A 21,642-nucleotide genomic window follows, 5' to 3' on the forward strand; every position below is an offset into this window, starting at 1 on the left:
TTCAAGGGTTTGATGTACTTACATTTTACACTATAGCCCGAGGCGTTCGCCCCGCCCCATCCCTTAAACGCGTACCAGTGGCTTTCGCTGCGCTCTTTTGAACGCGTACTTGCCGCGTCCGCCCCGCCCCTTTTGAACGCATATTAGACGCATTGGACGCCGGTGCTGAGGAGACGCGCGCGGATAGTAACGCCACAGATGCGCTCATCAGCTGAGGCGTGAGGACGACACGATTCCCCGATACTACAGCCGCTTTCACGCTAAAATGCGACTCTCAGCACATTATAAAGCGTAAGCGCTGCGTATGATGGATATGTATGCTATTGGCGGATGGATTAACACGGTAAGAGCATCGCGCGATCTGTGTGTGCAGTGCGCGTGACAGATGAGCGCAGCTTTTCTGACATTGACATTGAAAACACTCGCATCGATATTTGACAGATGACACTATCGAATTGCAAGCGATCAGTGCGGATGTACGCAACGATCTGTCGGTATGGAAACGGTTTGATGTTGTAGGGAATCAGAGTTGCGCATGATGCTGTAGGTAACGAAGGCATTGCTCATATACGTGAGGAATAACCTATGGAACCTCCAGCTGTATGCATCGCGTTTTAATGCTCGTTTAGCGACAGTCTGCGACGCGAGTTCAAACAGCAGCTTAACCACACTGAAAAACTATTATCTTGCGCGTGCAACTCACTTATTACGATTGCATGCAACAGACGTGTTTCCCTAGCGCTCGTTTGTCATATGTGCTGATGTCATTATTATTATTAAGGTTATGTAATGCAGTCGTGGATTTTTCGACGTCAGGAGATGGATGGCCAGGGCTGGAGATCCTACTAGTGAAAGTGAACTAACCTCTAATGATGCCTGATGAAATGGTCTACTTGTGTCACGTGATGTGGGATGCTCTGGGGCCATACGTCATCGTGCGATGGTGCCTAGAGACTGTAATGTGCATCGTGCTGCATGCTGGAGCTGCAGTGTGCACCAGAGGTTTGCATGACACAAACACTTTTTAGACACATCTAAAGGAATCATTTGGCATGCAATGGAAATTCTGTCATTATTTACTCATTCCAAACTGGTATGATGTTTTTTTTTTTTGTTTTTGTGGAAAAATAATTTATTTTTATTTTTTTAAAGGACCTTCACGCATCTCTTATCCATTAAAAGGACAGTTCATATAGTGACCATGGCTGTCAAGGTGCAAATGGTGTTTGGCCATCTCTTAAATACGTTTAACTTTATTTATCCCACCCTTGTGAAAAAGAAGTGCACTTTAGCATAATTTTTAAAAATAGCATTTATTACAGACATAATAAATGCAAACTGAATAAAATGTTTTCAGGCACTTAATTGCAATTAAATGAAAATGTATTATAGTTTAAATTGATATTAAAAGCAATTAGTTAAACTTAAGACTGCTTTTTTGACCCGTTTAAGTAGGACCTACATCTTTATATGTAATTTCATAATTATTTCTATCGTCTTGAATTGCAAAATGTACTGACAAGCATTTATGGTAAACCAAAACACACCTTATTGTCATTTCTATTGAAACTTGTATGTCATGTTTTTAAATATATTTTTAAAATTCAAATATGATGATTTTGAAATGTAGAAAATTGAAAAAAAAAAAAACATTAACTTCAGATGTAATATTGAAATAACACAAGTACTTTACATGTGCTTTAGTATGTTAGTCAGTACATCAAAATACGTGTAAGCAATGATTTAAAATGCACTCTAAAATAAACATGTTATAGTTTTTTGACATTACTGTAAAGTGCACTATTAAAAGTGTATCTAAGGGTGTTAAGAAACATAGTCATGAAAGTGGACTCCCTTTAATGCATTTTAATTCAGTAGTATTATATTACCTGCACCTACAGCTTTTTTAAACACACTTATAAGATTTCAAGTACGCTACGTTCAATACAACTTTAAATTTCTGTCATTTAGAAAGTGTAAATATAATGAACTACAACAGATGATTTTAATTTTAACCAGACTAACCTGTGTGGCATATAAAGGTCTGTGTAAAGACTTTTTGTATTTGCTGCATCTTCCATCCAGGGTGAAATCATTTTAGATCACAATTAATGATAATATAATCAGATGAGGTGTTTTGAAGTCATATGAAAGCTTTGCGTGGGAACAGATGAAAAATAATTCACTCATAATGTGTAGTTGCAAAATTTCATTCACAATCACAGATTCAAATAGTTTGTTGATGTTCCTGACACCAAAAGGCATTGCTTCTCATGACAAAAGTGCAAGCGGAGAATGAGGTTTCAGAGCTGCAGCTTAGGGGACGATTTTCAGTGAATAATAACTGAAATGTCACTTTGTTTCTCACAGAAAGCTCTCATGCTTCAGAAGACTTTGAATATACTGTAGTGCACAAGTCATATGGACTGTATACTTTTATAATTCTTTTGCTTGACAGTTATGGATACTATTAAATGTTATTATTATTATTCTGACAAAATGCATAAATGTAAATATGAAAAAAAGCAGAATTCACCTTCTGTTTTATATACAGCATGCAGAATTTGACAGAATATTCATTTGGATGAAGTAATTCTCAGTCCTGTGGTAACCTACAGTGTTGCATTGATAATAGTAACTGTTCACAGGAAACGCTATTGCCTTCGATCTCACTGGAACCTCATTAAGCTCGGTCAGAATTGCATTACGTATATCACTTCCTCTCTCTCTCTTTCATGCATGTGCACGGGTCGTCTCTTATACATTACATGCACGCTCAACTGACTCATATGTTTCTATTTTTACTCCCCATCCAAAAGCATCCACTGCATTATTTGTGCAGCTTGTAAAAAGCAGAGAAAGGACAGAGTTTCAAGAGGTCAGATCATCAGAAATCACTTTCTGTGCTGCGTTGAAGAGCTCAGTGTAACTGTGAAAACCTGCTGTAACTTTTAGAAATCGAGACTTTCTTACCAGCCTCAAAAGATAATATAAAGTAGAATAGATACTATTATTCCAGTACTGCAGTGTTATTTTAGTATAGTTTATATACTATTGCAGTATTCATTAATATTTTGAATTATAGGTTTATATATAGATATATAAATAGGTTTTATAAATAGATATACAGTCATGGCCAAAAATATCGGCACCCTTGGTAAATATGATCAAAGAAGGCTGTGAAAATTAATCTGCATTGTTGATCCTTTTGCTCTATTATTTAAAAAATTCCCAAAAATCTAACCTTTCATTGGATAAGAATTTAAAATGGGGGGAAACATCATTATGAAATAAATGTTTTTCTCTAATACACGTTGGCCACAATTAATGGCACCCTTTTATTCAATACCTTTTGAAACCTCCATTTGCCAGTTTAACAGCTCTAAATGTTCTCCTATAATACCTGATGAGGTTAGAGAACACCTGACAAGAGATCAGAGACCATTCCTTCATCCAGAATCACTCCAGACCCTTTAGATTCCCAGCTCCATGTTGGTGCTTCTTCTCTTCAGTTCACTCATGTTCTACAGGGTTCAGGTCAGAGGACTGGAATGGCCCGCAGAAGCTTGGTTTTGTGCTCAGTGACCCATTTTTGTGTTGTTTTTGAGGTTTGTGTTTGGTTTATTGTCCGGTTGGAAGATCCAAACATGGCCCATTATAAGATTTCTAACAGAGTCAGTCACTTTTTGATTTTTTTATCTGTTGGTATTTGATAGAATCCATGATGCCATGTGTCTAAACAAGCAGAAATATAGGCCCGCAACATCAAAAATCCACAGTATATTTCATTGTACACATGAGGTACTTTTTATCCCTGTGTTCATCAAACCCATCTTGAGTGTTTGCTGCTAAAAAGCTCATTTTTTAGTTTCATCTGACCATAGAAGCCAGTCCCATTTGAAGTTCCAGTTGTGTCTGATAACTGAATATGCTGGAGTTTGTTTTTGGATGAGCGAGGAGAATTTTTCTTGAAACTCTCCCAAACAACATGTGCTGATGTAGGTGCTGTTTGACAATTTTTTTCACTAATTTGTGAAGCTCAATTATCTTTTGCTGCACATCAGAAATATATTCTTTGGTTTTTCTCATTGTGATGGATGATTAAGGGAATTTGGGCTTTGTTTTCCCTCCTATTTATATTTCTGTGAAACAGGAAGACATGGCTGGATAATTTCATGTTCATAATTACCCTGGAGTGCTCAAAACTGTGAATATGAATGGGAATATACTTCAGAGATATTTTACTCATAAGAATTTCTAGGGCTGCCAATAATTGTGTCCAACGTGTATTTGAGAAAAACATTTATTTCATAATGATATTTCCCCCCATTTTAAATTCTTATTATCCAATGAAAGGTTAGATTTTTGTGAATTTTTTAAATAAAAGATCAAAAGGATTAACAATGCAGATTAAATTTCACAGCCTCCTTTGATCATATTTACCAAGGGTGCCGATATTTTTGGCCATGACTGTATAGGTTTATATAATTAAATAATCAGTATAATTTTATTTCAGTTAGTCCTGTCTTAGATGTTTCATTTCAGCGAGTTGCTGTAGTTAATTTAAATGAATTAGTTTAGAAATGACTCTTATTTTTTAAGTGAATTTTTTAAAGCTTTCCAATATGTTTATAAATTGTGAATAAATTATAGTGTTGTTTGGTACTATTATTTTGATATTTAGAGTAAATATATTTGCATTAATATTAACTTCGATTGTGTCTCTAAAAAATGTTGTGCCAGAGAAATAGTGCTGTTTCTGTTTGAATCGTATCATCTGATAATTATGTTGTTTAAAAGATATTGCCCTCTTATATAACTTCGGTGTAGTTAACTAATACTGTACTTAACAGTAGCTTGAACTACTTGAAGTTATACAGTGGTGGGAAAAATTATTAGAACACTGGTATTTTCACCAGCTAAAAATAGTTTTAAGGTTTTTAAGATTTTTGTTTGCACAAGGAGTCTGACAACACACAGAGATCTGATCTGATCATCATCCAGTCTGTCTGGAGTGACATGAAGAAACTGAGACAGACTAAATCCAGAAGAACTGTGGCAACGTCTCCAAGATGCTTCAAGAAAACTCCCTGTAAAGCTACAGTGCTGTTAAAAGTTTTAGGCACTTGTAAAATGAGGATGCTATCAAAAATAATGTCATAAATAGATTTTCTTTATCAATTAACTAAATTAAATCAACATTTCGTGTGAGCATCCTCTGTATTTGAGCAGAGTTCCTCAGGACGCTTTGCAGGTAGGTTTCTTGAAGCATCTTGGAGATGTGGCCACAGTTCTTCTGGATTTAGTCTGTCTCAGTTTCTTCATGTCATTCCAGACAGACTGGATGATGATCAGGTCAGATCTCTGTGCGGAGCTGTTGTCAGACAAAAATCTCACTGAATTATTACAATAAATGAATGTTTGGAAATGGAAACTGATATTTCCTACTGACACACTACAGCAAAAGATAGAAATAACTGACTTAAAACCACTTTCAGCTGGTGAAAATACTAGCGTTGTAATCATTTTGGCCACCACTGTATCTTCCCAAGTAAAATATGATGCAACTCTGAGAGGACCTCAGTGAAAAATAAATTAAGTGATAAAAACGGTATGATGTGGCCCTGTAATTTGTGCATGATCTCATAGTGTTCAGGTCACATGAAGGTCCCTGAACTTCTCCTGATGTTGTGTTATTTTTAGCTTGTTTTCTAAATGCCCTGGCATACTGCGATGTGAAGAGCTTTGCTATCTCCGCTCTGCCGATCGCATCTTTCTGTTTGCTCATATGGGTCAAGGAGCTTCAACAATGCGTGATTCACTCAAAAGCGTTTAATTGAAGGGGTCTTTCTCATACACCAGCAGCGCAGCGCCTGCTTTCCTTGTGGTTATGAGTGCTTTGTGGTTACATGTTAGATGATGCCGATAAAGTTAGCATTTCCTGCTTTTAGTGTGTAGAATGATTTTGTGTCTACATGTGTTTCATATTGCTCTACAGATAAAGGGTTAAAGTCTAGGTGAATGCCTGGGTCATATTTCACCCCAGAAAGTGTATTTTAAACCGCTCTCATGACAATTGCTTAATTTTTTCTTTTGATTTTGTGGCGAAATGTCCCATTTTTTTGAGAGACACAGAGCTCAGAACATCTTGTGCATCAGAAATCATGTTTAGGCTTGCGAACTGCTTTTTATGTTAATTACACAACAAAGGAGCATTTGCAAACCGTTATCATGACAATTTCTTTCTTTTTTTATTTTGGGGCGAAATATACCATTTTTAATGAGATGCACGAGAGCAGAACCTGTTGTGGATCAGAATCAGATTGAGGCTGGATATTTTCACAAATTATTGTGGGGCAACACAAAAACACATTTTTAAATCTTCATGACTATTTTTCGCTCTTCTTTTGATTTTACGGCGAAATATGCCATTTTTAAGATGCACGAGAATTATTGTGTGGCAATACAAAGGTGCATTTTTAAACCATTATCATCTCAATTTCTTGTTTTTTTATTTATTTATTTTTTTTATTTTGGGCCACAGTATGCCATTTTTAGTGAGATGCACAAAACTACTGTACATTTGAAAGCAGAACCTCTTGTGGATCAACAGTAAACAGGTTCACATGAATTATTTTGTGGCAACACAATAAAAACCCAAGATTTTTAAACTATTATCATGACAATTTCTTGTTTTTTCTTTTGACTTTGGATTGAAATATGCCATTTTTAGTGAGACGCGCAAGAGCGGAACATATATCAGAAATCAAGCTTGCAGAGCTTTTGATTTTTGTGTGAAATGTGCCATTTTTTTTTTGTTGTTGTTTGTGAGATGCACAAGTTCAGAACCTCCTGTTAATCAGAAATCAAGTTCTGGCTTGCAAACCACATATTTTAACATTAATTATTTTGCGGCAATGCAATAACACACAACATATAAAACAGTGCATTTTTTTTTTTTTGACTTGAGGGTGAAATGTGATATCTTAGTGAGATGTACAGGACTGCATTTGAAAGCAGAACCTCTTGTGGATCAGAAATCAGGTTCAGGCTTGCAAACTTGGTATATGCACATGAATTATTGTGGAGCGTGTAGATTAGGGATTTCGTGACCTGCCTGTAGTGCGTCCCCAGGCGGTTTGTGGTCTGTGTTTGACTTGGCCTGATTCCGATTTTATGAGACAAACTCCTGTCATGTTCACGAGTGAAAGTGGATTACAGAGATTAGAGATTGACTGACAGCACAGACGCTGCACAAAGACAAGGTCAGAAACTGGGAAGCTCTTAGGCTGGGAATATGATGGGAGAGTCAGGAGCAGCCGGGAGGAACGGGGAAGAAGAAAGAGGTGATGTTGTCTACTGATATCAGTGTCTTCCTGAAAATCACTTCTTCATGAGTGAATAGTTAAGGGATAGTTCACCCAAAAATTAACATTCTGTCATCATTTATTTACCCTCGTATCGCTCCATACATTCGAATTGTGTCAGAGCCCTTCATTTTCACATTAAATGAGTAAAATTACAAGTCTTTATTAATTTATGATTGACCATGAATTTAAATAACTATAATTAACTCTGTGTCAGAACAGTTTTTTAAATGGTTCACAAAACTGCGTGCTGCTTGGAATTTTTTATTTTTTTAATTCAGATGAAAATCAGTTTCAAATCACTTATGTAAAAGTTGGATGAAACTGTAAGAAAAATCACATTATGTTAATAATTCTACAGAATATTTCCTTTCAAAGGTCTGGGAACAATGTAATACTTAAGATTTTATACTTAGATTTAACATTAAGATTTTATTAATACTTTTATTAATCAAGGATGTATTAAATTGATCAAAAGTGACAGTGAAGACATTTATAATATTAAAAATACATTTTGAAATAAAATGCCATGGTTAAATAATAATAATAATAATAATAACAGATTTCAACATTTATAATAATCAGAAATGTTTCCTGAGCAGCAAATCTGCATATTAGAATGGTTTCTAAAGAATCATGTGACACTGAAGACTGGAGTAATGATGCTGAAAATGTAATCAGATTTAAATCACAAGAATAAATTATATTTTAAAATATATTCAAATAGAAAATAGTTTTTAAAAGAGTATTTTAAATTCTAATAATATTTCACAATTTTACTGTTTTTGTTTGGGGTTTTTTTGTCAAATAAATACAGCCTTAAGGAGAATAAGTAAATAAAATAAAAAATCCTTCTGACCCCAAATTTTGACTCATACTGAAAAAATCAGTTAACATAATGTGACTCAGTTCTGCTGCAGGTATTTTCTATGTTAGATTAGCATAAGTTCATCAGATAGGTAATGGGTGTGTGGAGACGAGGGTGTTGCCCGATCAGCCTGAACAGATGGTCATACGGGAGAGAGCAGGTCAGGAGACGCTGGTTGTGATGGAGTCTGTCATCAATAATTTTTCACAGATCATGACTCAGATCAGCCCATTTATGCAGTAGAGCCTTGCTACAGTACGTCCCATAATCGCTTTCTTTTCCCACACCGGCACTGATGCTTTTCTGTCACAGATCTGCATTTCTGCAGCGTTCGTTTAGCAGCTCAGGCCGCAGGATTGGGAGTTTTTTTTGTTTCCAAGCCTTTCACAAGCCTCCCATTGTCCCCCGTATCAAATGGGCTCATTATGCAAAATTAGCAGCGGGCCTTCGGCGAGGAATGGACCGCATTGGCATGGAAAGGTTCTATTCAAGTCTGCAGTGTTTAATGGGTTGCATTATGAGACTCGACTGCTATTGATAAGACTGAAGGGTTCTGATAAGAAGGGTCTGAGGAATTCACATTGAGAAATAATCACATAGTGTGTTAAAAGGCTTGAGAAGTCTGAGCAAGAAACCTTGACTTTCATTTGCATCTTTACATTTTAGAAAGTGCATATTCACATGAAATATGTTTCTCATGCAAAATGATTCCACTTGTGATTTCAAAGAACTTGAAACTGAACCTACGTTGGACTGCTTTGTGATTTTGAATGTGTTGTTTTAGTATTATTTCTTAACTATTATAGTATTTATTATAGTATTTATTAATATTTTGCGCATATATATATATATATAGTCATGGCCAAAAATATCGGCACCCTTGGTAAATATGATCAAAGAAGGCTGTGGAAATTAATCTGCATTGTTAATCCTTTTGATTTTTTATTAAAAAAATTCACAAAAATCTAACCTTTCATTGGATAATAAGAATTTAAAATGGGGGGAAATATCATTATGAAATAAACTTTTTCTCTAATACATGTTGGCCACAATTAATGGCACCCTTTTATTCAATGGTTTTTGAAACCTCCATTTGCCAGTTTAACAGCTCTAAATGTTCTCCTATAATGCCTGATGAGGTTAGAGAACACCTGACAAGAGATCAGAGACCATTCCTTCATCCAGAATCACTCCAGACCCTTTAGATTCCCAGCTCCATGTTGGTGCTTCTCCTCTTCAGTTCACTCATGTTCTACAGGGTTCAGGTCAGAGGACTGGAATGGCCCGCAGAAGCTTGGTTTTGTGCTCAGTGACCCATTTTTGTGTTGTTTTTGAGGTTTGTGTTTGGATTATTGTACGGTTGGAAGATCCAAACATGGCCCATTATAAGATTTCTAACAGAGTCAATCACTTATTGATTTTTTATCTGTTGGTATTTGATAGAATCCATGATGCCATGTGTCTAAACAAGATGTCCAGGACCTCCAGCAGAAATATAGGCCCACAACATCAAAAATACAGCAGTATATTTCATTGTACACATGGAGTACTTTTTATCCCTGTGTTCACCAAACCCATCTTGAGTGTTTGCTGCTAAAAAGCTCATTTTTTAGTTTCATGTGACCATAGAAGTTAGTCCCATTTGAAGTTCCAGTCATGTCTGGTAACTGAATATGCTGGAGTTTGTTTTTGGATGAGCGAGGATAATTATTCTTGAAACCCTCCCAAACCACGTGCTGATGTAGGTGCTGTTTGACCATTTTTTTTTTTTTTAAGGTTTTCTGACCCCGAGATTCAACTATTTTCTGCAATTCTCCAGCTGTAGTCCTTGGAGAGTCTTTAGCCACTCAAACTCTCCTTCTCACCGTGCATTAGGACGATATAGACACACGTCCTCTTCCAAGCAGTTTCATAACATTTTATGTTGATTGGAAATTCTTAATTATTGCCCTGATGGTGGAAATTTTCACTGCTCTAGCTCTTTTCTTAAAGCCACTTCACTAATTTGTGAAGCTCAATTGTCTTTTGCTACACATCAGAAATATATTCTTTGGTTTTTCTCATTGTGATGGATGATTAAGGGAATTTGGGCTTTGTTTTCCCTCCTATTTATATTTCTGTGAAACAGGAAGACATGGCTGGATAATTTCATGTTCATAATCACCCTGGAGTGCTCAAATCTGTGAATATGAATGGGAATATACTTCAGAGATATTTTACTCATAAGAATTTCTAGGGGTGCCAATAATTGTGTCCAACGTGTATTTGAGAAAAACATTTATTTCATTATGATATTTCCCCCCCCATTTTAAATTTTTATTATCTAATGAAAGGTTAGATTTTTGTGAATTTTTTAAATGAAAGATCAAAAGGATTAACAATGCAGATTAATTTTCACAGCCGCCTTTGATCATATTTACCAAGGGTGCCGATATTTTTGTCCATAACTGTATGTGTATATATATATATATATATATATATATACATACGTGTGTGTGTGTGGAGTGTTCATTTCATATTAGTTAATTATTTATCATTTTGTTATATGCATTTGTCATTTTTTAGTTTGTTTTATTTATTCAGCTTTATTTTTAAGTTTTAGTCATTTTAGTACTCCAGCTTAAACTTGTTTTATTTCAGTTGCCAAGGCAACATTTAACATTTTAATTTTTTTCTTTTTTTTTTACTTTAACTTTTTCATTTTGTAATATTTAATTATTAGTTCATTATTTTAGTCATTTTGTTTTGTGCTTTTGTCATTTTATCTGTTTTTTTTCCATTTAGCTTGAATTTATTTATATTTCAGTTTTAGTATTTTTTTGTGTGTGTGATATTTATTTCTGCTTTATTTCAATTGACAACAAAAAAATAACAACAAAAAGTAATTTAATTAATTTAAATTAATTAAAGACATTAAAACTGATGTCTAATAGCATTGTAAGACTGTAGCACGAGCAATAATTCTTTTAAAACTAAATTTCTATTCCAAAGTGTAACTTTTTTTTTAGTTTACAGAATATTAATCATAAATCATTATGAATTGGACTTACAGTGTATATTACTGTATTTCAGATTCTTCAGATTTCTAGGTTCCTATTCAAAAGCAAGCAAATTTATGTCACTGCGCATGTGAACTGCTTCATACAAAAGGTCAGATTTTCTGGAATAATCATGCTGATAGCATTAATCAACTCTAGTCCATATAATCTCACATTTACAGGTGCTGGTCATATAATTAGAATATCATCAAAAAGTTGATTTATTTCACTAATTCCATTCAAAAAGTGAAACTTGTATATTATATTCATTCATTACACACAGACTGATATATTTCAAATGTTTATTTCTTTTAATTTTGATGATTAGAGCTTACAGCTCATGAAAGTCAAAAATCAGTATCTCAAAATATTAGAATATTACTTAAGACCAATACAAAGAAAGGATTTTTAGAAATCTTGGCCAACTGAAAAGTATGAAAATGAAAAGTATGAGCATGTACAGCACTCAATACTTAGCTGGGGCTCCTTTTGCCTGAATTACTGCAGCAATGCGGCGTGGCATGGAGTCGATCAGTCTGTGGCACTGCTCAGGTGTTATGAGAGCCCAGGCTGCTCTGATAGTGGCCTTCAGCTCATCTGCATTGTTGGGTCTGGTGTCTCTCATCTTCCTCTTGACAATACCCCACAGATTCTCTATGGGGTTCAGGTCAGGCGAGTTTGCTGGCCAATCAAGCACAGTAACACTATGGTCATTGAACCAGCTTTTGGTACCTTTGGCAGTGTGGGCAGGTGCCAAGTCCTGCTGGAAAATGAAATCAGCATCTCCATAAAGCTTGTCAACAGAAGGAAGCATGAAGTGCTCTAAAATTTCCTGGTAGATGGCTGTGTTGACTGTGGACTTCAGAAAACACAGTGGACCAACACCAGCAGATGACATGGCAGCCCAAATCATCACTGACTGTGGAAACTTCACACTGGACTTCAAGCAACATGGATTCTGTGCCTCTCCACTCTTCCTTCAGACTCTGGGACCTTGATTTCCAAATGAAATGCAAAATTTACTTTCATCTGAAAAGAGGACTTTGGACCACTGAGCAACAGTCCAGTTCTTTTCTCCACAGCCCAGGTAAGATGCTTCTGACGTTGTCTCTGGTTCAGAAGTGGCTTGGTAGCCCTTTTCCTGAAGACGCCTGAGCGTGGTGACTCTTGATGCACTGACTCCAGCTTCAGTTCTCTCCTTGTGAAGCTCTCCCAAGTGTTTGAATCGGCTTTGCTTGACTGTATTCTCAAGCTTGCGGTCATCTCTGTTGCTTGTGCACCTTTTCCTACCCAAATTCTTCCTTCCAGTCAACTTTGCATTTAATATGCTTTGATACAGCACTCTGTAAACAGCCACACCTTTCAGTAATGACCCTCTGTGACTTACCCTCTTTGTGGAGGGTGTCAATGTTCGTCCTCTGGATCATTGCCAAGTCAGCAGTCTTCCCCATTATTGTGGTTTCAAAGAACAAGAGATACCCAGAATTTATACTGTAGGGATGGTCATTTATTCAAACTCAAATGTAAATATTCTAATATTTTGAGATACTGATTTTTGACTTTCATGAGCTGTAAGCTCTAATCATCAAAATTAAAAGAAATAAACATTTGAAATATATCAGTCTGTGTGTAATGAATGAATATAATATACAAGTTTCACTTTTTGAATGGAATTAGTGAAATAAATCAACTTTTTGATGATATTCTAATTGTATGACCAGCACCTGTATATTGGCAGGTTGAGGTTTATATAGGCTGTTGTTGTGTATGCGAGTGCACTGCATGCATTTCATACACGAAGCTGTCTTTAGTCATGGAAATTAATATTTCGGGTTGCATTTTAGGGAGCGGCATTTGCTTTGTCAAAATATTTGTTCTGGCTGTCACTTCATGGATAAACCTCAGATTTCCATGCATTTCATGGATACTTAATGGATAGATCTTTCTAATGTAGTGCATTATGTCTACAGTAAAGAGAAAAGCACCTATAGAGGAAACGTGTGGTGGTAAAGAGGCTCATATGTTCAATAATTTACATCCATCTGTAGCTCTGCGCTGGGTTAAAAGGGTCAGCTGGCATCAGCAGCAGTGAGACGGCACACTACAGGCACGTTCACATGCTTTACAGATGACAAGGTCAAAGGCCACGGATGAGCTTTACAAAGTCTTGACTCCTTTGAGTGCCCTTATTGCTGGAGTTGGCGATTTTTCAGTGAGATGCTGAACAAATGCTCCTGTTAACCCTCATAGCAAAACTATTTCAATTCAAACTGCATTATGCATTACTCAGAGTGATCATTTACGCTTAAAACAAGAAAAAAATGTCAATGGGGTCTGAACTTAAAAGGGAAAACAAGATTATTGTTCTTCCCTATTGGCAGATATTTCTTCTTGTTTTAAGCATAAACTCATTCATTAAGATTTTTTTTTTTTTTTCTCAGAAAACAAGACTTAATAAAGGGATAGTTCAGCCAAAAATTTCATAAAATGCAAGTCAATGGCTACCATCACTTTGAGAGTCAAAAAAGCACATACAGGCAAGACAAAATTAATACCCATGGCTCCTGACAATATACTGAGGTCTTATAAAGTGAAATGATCAGTCTGTGCAGGAACATGAGCATTATTACTTCAGTATTACCTGTAATACATAACTTCAGGCAAATGGGGATTGTTCTCCACGAACTGGTTCTTTCGGACTGTTTGTTTAAACGGTTTCAGCTAAAAATCTTTTGCTTCTATACTGAGTAAGAGAATGCTTGCAATTTATTGCAGTTATAGTAGTTTCAAATTAGGCCAGTATATATTTACTATAAGACTCTTCTGCCATCCGGATCAATTTAATATTCTCATATTATAAAGTTATTGAAACAAAACTGCATGGAATTTTAAATTAGCCAGATCCATGAATAATACATTAATTGATTCATTCATTTAAAAAAATAATAATGGAACATTTTATGCAGATTAGATTCATCATTGTGGTGTGTGATTTAATTTGACATTACCTATTTCTGAGTGTCACAACTTAATGGCTTTCCTTTATATATCGAATTTAAAAGAATAAATAATGTACAATAAGCTTTATTTAAAAACCAATACGTGACTTGCATTTGCCAAAGAGGAAATTCTGCTGTATAGAGCTCCATTCAGCTGTGCCTCCTTTTGCAACTGTGTGAAATGTGTGAAGCTTTATAGTGCTATCAGCTCTGTTAAGGGATTGAGGTCATCACTGATAATAATGACAGCTTTTATGCTCTGCAAACAGTTTGTCTTTGTTGTTCATTATTTTTAGGTCAATGCATTTTCCCCCAGATTTATTAAATTATTATAAAATAGATTTATTCAAAAATACTTTTTTCAATTTAAAGAATTCAAATTCATTTTGATATTTTTGTGGGGCTTCAGTTGTTTCAGTGGTTTCATCACCCTGAGACTGGAAAATTCTGAAATGTTGGGGTACATCATTTCTGATAAAAAATTCATGATAAAATTTCATGATGAAAAAAAATAATAATAATAATAAAAAATAAAAATAAATATATATATACATATATATATATATATATACATACATACATACATACATACATATTTAAGAACTTTTTTTTAAATAATTGTAATGATGTGTGCACTAGTGTGTATTGATGGTGAAAGGATTTTTTTTTTGGACATATAAAACCAACATGAATACTAATATTGCATTTAAACTGAAATTTCAAAAGCACTTTCCTTGTCATCATCTCAGACAATCTTATGCTATTGTTCCTGGAGTTTTACCTGTCCGGGGGCCTCATTTATAAAATGTTGCGCAGAAACCATCCTAAATTTGATCTTACGATCATTTCTCAAATATGCGTAAGTTTGATTCATAGAATGACCGTACGAACAGAAAACGCGCGTGCGCGTCTCTTTCAGATGTGAAATCTATGAATCGCAAATGATCTTCAACTTGCGCGCAATTGAATGGTTTCAGCTCTCTGCCTCATAAACGACTCCTAACTAATATCATTAACATATAAAATATTACCAATCATCATAATTTAGAACAGCGAGCTGCAAGAACAGCTTATATTTTAAAAAACCTGCAATACTCCGACAATAAAAAGTGCATACGTCTGCTCTGACCCTGACGTGACGCTAAGCAGTTTTCCACGTCAAAGACCGTCTTTATAAATATGAGCGCTGGCGTGGATTTAAGCGTACGCACACTCTAAGATCAAATCTGAGCGTACGCATGCTTTATAAATGAGGCCCCTGGACTTGAACAAATTGACCATTTTTTAAACAAATGATGCATTTCCCAGTTAGTTAGGGAGAAGAAAATATCTTGCATTGCACAAGTCTATTGACTGTGCGTCTGTTGGTAGACGGTGGGTGTTCCATACGCACACAGTTACTCGATTGTGTGAAGCAATGTGAAAAGCTGCCAGACTAACGCTCGGTGAGTAAACAGCGTCTGGAGATAGTAATGTTTGTAGAAGTGTCAGTTCCTTCTTTACATAATGTCTGTTGTAGAAACAAGATGTGATTTCCTCAGTCTGATAAACTTAGCTGTAGGGAATGTGTAGGAGGTCTTGAAAACCATTTAATCTCCTTTATAAAAGAAAAAAACGTTCATGAGCTGGAACTAAATGTGAATTCAAAAAAGCTAGTAGTGCATAAATTCCATTGCAAGCATTGCTTTGATTGTGTCTTTAATGACTACATGCATGATTTCAGTTGTGTTCTCTTTGTACAGTACGGTTCTTCACGACAAATGATTGCACCTGTTTTGCATAAAGTTTATGAGAATGACAGATGTCGAAAAACCTTCAAAGAGCCTAATTTAGACTCAAGACACTATTTCTGTCCTGCCTTCAACCTGCAGATTTGAACTGATGAAAGTTTAATTTGAAGCCAAGCATAAGAGATAAAATGTTTAGAATTACGTAAGCGTTCTTAAGCGATTTACCATTCCAAGACATTTCAAAGGTGAAAAGAAAGATTTTTGTATTAGGGATTCAGTGCAATTCTGTTGAGCCCTCACACTGTATGTACTATGATGGTTATGAGATGATGTTGTTGCCAAGGGAAACATCATCCTCTGGCAGCCACCTCCAAATTACTTGCATACATCCTGCCAACATATTTTGCTGAACAACACAATGCAGTTGAAGCATTACAGAATAAGAATTGGGTTTATTTGCTACGTACATTTGCTTCCCAAGTTACTTCCCAAGGTAACCTTATACATGCAATGCTTATAAAATAATGATAAACGATGTGGGGCTGTAGAATGCTAAATATTGCGCAGTTATTGTTTACAATATTAAATTCAGGCTATTTACAATAATGTTGTGTTTTTATGGTTAATCAGCCAGTTCCCAAAAACACTGTTAGCATTCACACTTAGTATTATAGATCCTATTCTTCAGGTGTTTTGAATGCAACTTGTACAATGCAATACTAATCTTATGTTGTTTTTTTCATCTCTTGCAGGGAACCTTAACCTAAACGAATTTAATGGGGAAAATTAGAAGAGTCTCATTAAGATGACACGCACACATCCACCTGATATACTAGTATCAACAGTGTATCAAGATGTTAAAGTAAATTCCCTCTCAAACCACTCCAAAGCCTGTCATCCCTCAAAACAATGTGATTCCCCATCCATCAGCAAACTGGAGAACACTCGAAAAAGCAAAAGCAAAAAGAGGCACTGCCGTAGCTTTGACACTGAGTCTATGGACAAACCCCGATATCATACAATAGCAATGGAGTACCCATACCGAAGGGCTGAAAGGTATGCGGCCAATCCAGAGGTTGCCTGGAACGCCTTAGGTCGCCAACAAGGGCATGGACTTCACCGGTTTTCTTCCCCAGACATATTTAGCTACCGTCTCACCTCCCAGCCAATGACTGCTGAGATGCCTGGTGAAATTGCTGTGACAGAACAAAAGAGGAGGACTAGATCTAGAAGTGCCTCACGGGTTCAGACCAGCCTAACTCCTGTGTCTTTTGATGCTTCCCCTCCAGTGGCAAGGAGAGGCCGGGAAGCTCAAAGGGCGCATCGAAACACTCAGCCAAGGCCGGAAGTTTCCTCAAGAGGAGAGTCTTCCTACGTCGCCACGCGGGCACACGTGAACGAAGTACATCCCATCAAACTGCAGCCGCAGAGGAGTGATACAAGCAGGTATTCCCCTGCACATGTGCCTGAAGGCTTTGACGAAGGAAGGTCAGAGAAACCTGCCACTAGTCCTCATGTTCGGTGCCGGGTAGACATCAAACCAGATGAGTCGGCTGTGCAGCAAGGAGGCCGAAAGGCAGCTACACCCCATGTGGACATACCTTGGCAGAAGTATCCCAGCAGTGGCAGTCGGAGTCTGACAGTGCCTCGCCATTTCTCCACTTCGAGGACACCGACTCCCACTGAGTCTTTCACTGGAGAGTACAGGCAGGCGTACCAGTATTCCCAAAGTATGCCAAATAGCTACATGCAGCCTATGGAGATCCCTTTACAAAAGGTGGTCTCGCCACGGGAGCCAAGGGAACCCTATGGACGGGAACGAAGGGCTCATTCAAGCCCCAACGTGCCAACTAAATTCTTCTATGCAGAGGATTTGGGAAAGTATGGATCTTCAGCTCCATCAAGGACTCATTATCAAGATGACCGATACAGCATTCCTAGCCAACCCTACTCACCTAAAGTACAATATGTACAAGATCCAAGGACTCACATTGTTCATACTGTACCTTCCCGGCAATATTTCACAGAAGTCGACCCCTACCATTACCCCGGACAGCCTGTGTACCCTAAACCCTATGCTGCAAGTGAGCCAGGGGCGTATATAATTCAGACACCTCCTGCAAGGACTTTCTATGGCGATGACCCAAGGACATATCAGATTCAAACAGCCCCTCCTCGGATCTTCTACATGGCCGACTCCTACACACCACCAATGGAGCATCATATTCCTGCAAGGGCGTACTACACTGAGGGAAGACGGCATGCCCGTGTGGTGCAGCCGCAATCAGAGGACTGGTACGGCTCCGAGGTCTCTGGCTACTCTAGCCATTACCCTTCCTCGTATGTTTCACAGGTTACTCCCACGAGAGTTAGACAAGAGCCAAAGCTCACAACTTGGTATGCCAACCCATGCATGGAGCCAGCAAGAACCGTAACAGACCCAAGACCGTACTCAAGATCTTGGGATAACATCCTTGATACCCATGTAGAGCGGGAACAGCCCGTACCTCGAGGGAAAAGCGATGAGAATCTTCTTTGTCAGGGGATACAAACTTCAAGTGAACGACCAAAACCTGTGGTTGTCAACCTTTCCAGCTCACCAAGGCGTTATGCTGCACTGTCCTTATCTGAAAACTCTTTGATTGACAAAAGTCCAACTGAGGCCAGGAGCTCTTCGAGTAAACTGTGGTTTGTCACACCTGAGATTACCATCACAGACAATGATATCAGACCAAGCAATCTTAGTAAATCAGAAGCACGCTCTGCAAGTTGGGATGTGCTGGATTCAAAAAGTGCCCCAAATCAAGAAGCCCCTCAACGTGAAGCAAAATCCCGCTCTGGAGAATCTACCAAAGAGAAAATACACAGCAGCACATCTTTACAGCAAAGTTTAGAGCAGCTTGATGAGCTTCTAGCAGATCTTGTTATCGATTACAAACCTCCAGCCAGGAGGACAAGTGAAGACTTGCTCGATCAACTCAAAAAGCTCATTGATGAAGAAGAAGCAGTATCTTCAGCAAGAAAGGATTCGATGGCAGGATCTGAAAGTGGCATGCCCCTTGACAAACAACCCACTTCAATAAAAATTGATCCTGACACACTAAGAGACACTGACGGGAGTTGTGACGGCCTGAGAAGTACAGAAGAGTGCTCCCCTGACCAGAGTCCCGATGAGGACGACACTATGATGTGTTCAAACAATAAATGCCGACGGACTGAGACCTTGTTTAACGCCTGCCTCTACTTTAAATCCTGCCACAGCTGCTATACCTACTACTGCTCTCGCAACTGTCGCCGCGAAGACTGGGACGTCCACAAGGAGAGCTGCCTCTATGGACGAATCGGTAGTGTGTGTCGCCACGTTATTAAGCACTGTCGAGAAACCGCAGAGGTCCATAAAGCTTTCTCCCGTATAGCCAAAGTGGGGTACCTGTCTCGGGGCAGAGGAGTCTTGTTTTTGGGCTTTCCAAATCCAGGTTCGTCCACAAATTTCCTTCAGTTTGGACTAGAAAGTCTACTCATGTCACCAACATACTTATCTCTCCGTGAGCTGGAGAGCTTCAAGGATAACCTTGGGGAATATTGCAAGGAGCTCCAAGAGGCGGGAAAGGAATACGACCCTAATGAATGTTTTCTCTTGAATGTATCCATTGCTGTTGGTGATCAAGTGCCTGACGGACCGTCGCCAAGGGTCCAAGCCCCAACTGTCAGGAAATTTGCCAAGATTGCTCTTGCCTCCTACAGCCCAGAAAAGAAGGTCCATCGGAAGGAAACCGACATGGAGACGTTGATCCTGACCCCACCGCCAGGTATGGCTGACATTGACAAGGAAGGCGAGGAGGGAAGGAAAGCCCGGGAGATCTGCTTCATCAACATTCAGCGGGAGTTGAGGATACGTGGGGTGTTTCTTCGCCATGAGTATCCCAATGTCTACCAAAAGCTCTGCGAGTTTGTTGAGAACAACAGGAGGTTCACGCCCACTACTATTTATCCCATTGATAAAAGGACCGGCAAGCAGTTCATGTGCATGATAATGGCAGCCTCTGAGCCACGAACTTTAGACTGGGTAGCCAACCCACATCTCCTAGATGACATTATATAAAAAAAAAAAAGTGCACCTTTTATATATTAAATCATAGATCAAACTATAGTACATATCTAAATATACCAAGCTTATTTGTTATACATGTTTGTAGATATGTATTTTGTTAATGAAAAAAAAAATGTATTCATGTCTGCAAGGTCAGTATTATTCAATGTTGGAATATTGCCCATCAGATGTTGAATATGAGTAATTCACACAGTTTATCCATCGACTTTATATTTAGTCCTAGGATTTGTTCATTTATGCTTCACTGGCAATTACTGCCATTGTTTTCTTTGTAGCAATTCTCTTTTGATATTCTTTTATTGTTCATGAAGAGAAAGAGAGAAAAAAAATAATCTTGATTTATTTTGGCAAACTACAGAATTATGTACTTATTTACGTCAGAGCTGAATATTTTTTCCTATGCAAAAAATGACCAACATTGTCCCGCAAAAATGTTGAAAAAGTTTTGGCTAAAGAAATATAATACTATATTTCTTTTTATCACAAAAAAATATTGTGTATTTTTATTGATATGTTAATACAGGCATTATATTATATTATATTATATTATACTATATTATATTATATTATAAACATAGTAAAAAAAAAAAGAAAAAGAACTTAATGCAGAGTAGAAACAGTACATATAAAGGGCTGTGGATTATCCACGGTCTATTAAATGTACTTTGAGGAACGGCTTTAATTAAAAAGAGAGCTGTTCAGAATTAAGCAACACCTAGAATTTTGTGCTCCAACCTGGTAAACTCATTTTCGTAAATGGTTTACGTAATTTAGGTTTCGATTTAATGAAGTAATTGGTGCTTTTATGTATGTTTAGTAGAATTACTTGAGCAATAATGAACTTGAAGACAAAATCTGGAAAATATTGGTATGCGCTGCACATTAGGTGTTGGCCGGTACTGTTCCATCAGAAACACTGTGAACTGAGATATCTCTTATATGCGTGTAATTGATAGAGTTTCCTTGTGATCACCTATTAGACTTGGAAATATTTTAGTAGTTGTTAAGATTATGAGGGATATGATATCAGATGCGGCTGTAGTTAAGTCTCTAGGAAATGGAATCAGAATTGCTGTAGGCTATATTGGTTACCAAGCTTGGAAAAATTGTTTTTTTGTGTGTGTGGTTTTGTTTTCACTTACTGGTTTGACATTGGAATTTCAGACGTTCAACAATTTGACAGACGCTACAATACAAATGCAACATGTGGTAGCAAAACACAGCACTGATTCTTGAGTTACAGCACAAAATGGTCCACAATTAGATCTGCCATTAGTATAAGTAGGTCTGTTAATAGCGAGCGACACCAGAAAAACAATTAATTGATACATGCAAAAACAAAATGGTTATGTCAACACTCAGATGTCTAATTTCTGTCAACAGATGCACCGACAATCTGTTTAAAACCATGCTGTATTATCAATTCAATCTTAAAGTGTAATGCTGGATTTGTTATCTATAAGTATTTGACCTAACAGTACATGTTTTTATCTGTCAGTGTTGACATGAAGAAAAATGCATTGTTACAG

The 21,642-nt window shown here is 37.2% G+C and overlaps 2 protein-coding genes across 5 annotated transcripts in view; both read left to right on the plus strand.

The window, feature by feature from the left end:
- Positions 1-21,642, plus strand: part of rabl6a (RAB, member RAS oncogene family-like 6a) — a 102,099-nt gene that overhangs the window by 65,660 nt on the left and 14,797 nt on the right. The window lies entirely within an intron of this gene.
- Positions 171-21,607, plus strand: ajm1 (apical junction component 1 homolog). Of its 4 annotated transcripts, none has more exons than XM_058775884.1 (2): positions 171-291; positions 16,755-21,607. In XM_058775884.1, the coding sequence occupies exon 2, from the start codon at positions 16,808-16,810 to the stop codon at positions 20,102-20,104; it is 3,297 nt and encodes a 1,098-aa protein (XP_058631867.1). In that variant the 5' UTR covers positions 171-291; positions 16,755-16,807; the 3' UTR covers positions 20,105-21,607. The 4 variants fall into 4 exon arrangements, with proteins under 4 accessions (XP_058631867.1, XP_058631866.1, XP_058631869.1 ...); XM_058775883.1 differs by having other exon boundaries at positions 172-343; XM_058775886.1 differs by lacking the exon at positions 171-291 and adding an exon at positions 835-854.

The sequence above is a fragment of the Onychostoma macrolepis genome, chromosome 05, assembly GCF_012432095.1.
Source record: "Onychostoma macrolepis isolate SWU-2019 chromosome 05, ASM1243209v1, whole genome shotgun sequence".
Lineage (NCBI taxonomy): Eukaryota > Metazoa > Chordata > Actinopteri > Cypriniformes > Cyprinidae > Onychostoma > Onychostoma macrolepis.

Coding starts and splice junctions, on each gene's coding strand:
- ajm1 (XM_058775884.1), top strand. CDS start 16,808: ATGACACGCACACATCCACCTGATATACTAGTATCAACAGTGTATCAA.